Source organism: Branchiostoma belcheri, unplaced genomic scaffold (assembly GCF_001625305.1).
Source record: "Branchiostoma belcheri isolate BF01 breed outbred unplaced genomic scaffold, Haploidv18h27 scaffold5, whole genome shotgun sequence".
Classification (NCBI taxonomy): domain Eukaryota; kingdom Metazoa; phylum Chordata; class Leptocardii; order Amphioxiformes; family Branchiostomatidae; genus Branchiostoma; species Branchiostoma belcheri.
In genome coordinates, this window is record NW_017804131.1 from 5,302,549 (window position 1) to 5,304,018 (window position 1,470).

The 1,470-nt window shown below is 38.0% G+C and overlaps 1 protein-coding gene across 10 annotated transcripts in view; it reads left to right on the top strand.

Annotated features, from left to right (window-relative positions):
• The first annotated feature begins 1,164 nt into the window (after positions 1–1,164).
• LOC109480005 (calsyntenin-1-like) overlaps positions 1,165–1,470 on the top strand; it is a 36,400-nt gene continuing 36,094 nt past the window's right edge. For 7 of the 10 annotated variants that reach the window (XM_019782116.1, XM_019782113.1, XM_019782119.1 and 4 more), the window contains exon 1: positions 1,166–1,349. In XM_019782116.1, the coding sequence (XP_019637675.1) occupies positions 1,295–1,349 (55 nt within the window). In that variant the 5' untranslated portion in view covers positions 1,166–1,294. Of the gene's footprint in view, positions 1,350–1,470 lie in introns of all 10 variants that reach the window. The other 3 variants (XM_019782117.1, XM_019782120.1, XM_019782118.1) reach the window with 1 other exon arrangement.

The window sequence follows — 1,470 nt, forward strand, 5'->3', positions numbered from 1 at the left end:
ATCAATCAACCGATAATAACAATCAATCAATAATAGCAAAGACATAAGAAATACAAAATTTTGGAAACCAAATACAAAATTTTACATACAATGTATTTCTAACAGAAGTTCAAAGGGTTGGAAAATGAAAACAAAAACCGATTTGAAAACATTTAAAAAAGTCTAAATTGACACCTTCCGGCAAGGCAGGAATTGAATGGTATGGGAAGATAATGAGTATGAGAATTATAAGAAATGAGAAGGTATGAGAAATATAATCAACCGATATTAACTAACTCATGAGTTAGCTAACTGTTTTATGCGCTCAATCCGACTTGTAAGACGAAAATATATAAAAAGAAATGACCTTGATGAGGTTCAAATCAATCAAAAGAGAAGTGAAACAATAACACTGATTCAATCGGAAAAAACATCTCTTTTTTTAGAACACAATCAAACTTATTGTTTGATTTTCTATATATGTTTGAGTTTGAAACTTTGATTTGAAAGTCTTCACCAAGGCCGGAAAGTTGTTTATACAATTGAACTAATTGTAGGTGTATGACTAGACAGGAAAGGTTGGGGGATTTCCGCTGGTTTTCGCACCTGGCGACACACCTTGACGTCCGCCTGTCTTGGAACCCACATTGTATGGTAATATGGGAACCGCCGACGGCTCGGTAGGGAGAATTTACTGTTGATCAGAATGGCTATTCGTGACGACGTAGCCACGGAACAGCGCATTCTGTAATACCGAATGGAAATAAGAACGGTATTGTTATATAAGAAGGTGTGATAGTATCTCTTTTCTCACATCCTTCACCCTAGGAGATCAGCTTCTTTCCGTTTTCCGGGCAAAACGGTAGAAAAAATCCTATTTTTGACAGACGGAAGCTCCACCCGCTAGATTCTCCTAATGAATAGAATGTCGTCATGTAGGCTGTTCTAGTTATCGCCGTTTCTTGTGATATGAGGATAATAAATATGCAAAATTACAATATCATGGACAGTTTTTTTACCTTTATTGTCATAAAACGATAGAATTGTATATTGTGTTTTGCAAAATTGCAGTTATTAGTTTTGCTTACTTGAAGTGAGCTATGATTATGCTGAAATATAACGACATTATTTTAGTGCGTCCACCAGATTGCACAGCCACATGTGATTTCCAAATCGCCTGACGTCACCTCATTAGTTATTTATCCCTTTCCACTAAACAGTCCGCCATCTTGGAGAGAAGGGAAGGGAACATCTCATTTTTTTTACTCATTTTCAAACATCAAGAGCGTCGACAGCGGACAAGAAAAGGGAAACTATGATTATAAGGTGGTCGGTCCTTCTACTAGCACTGCTGTGCGGTGTTCTAGCAGGTAAGCGTTCCGTTTTGGGCTCGTTTCTGGGGGGAAATACTCAGGGGCTTCGGCGCAAGTATACTGCGGGGTCCAGAGATGAATGTCATTACGCAAATATGTGATCTCTCCGTCCAAATTT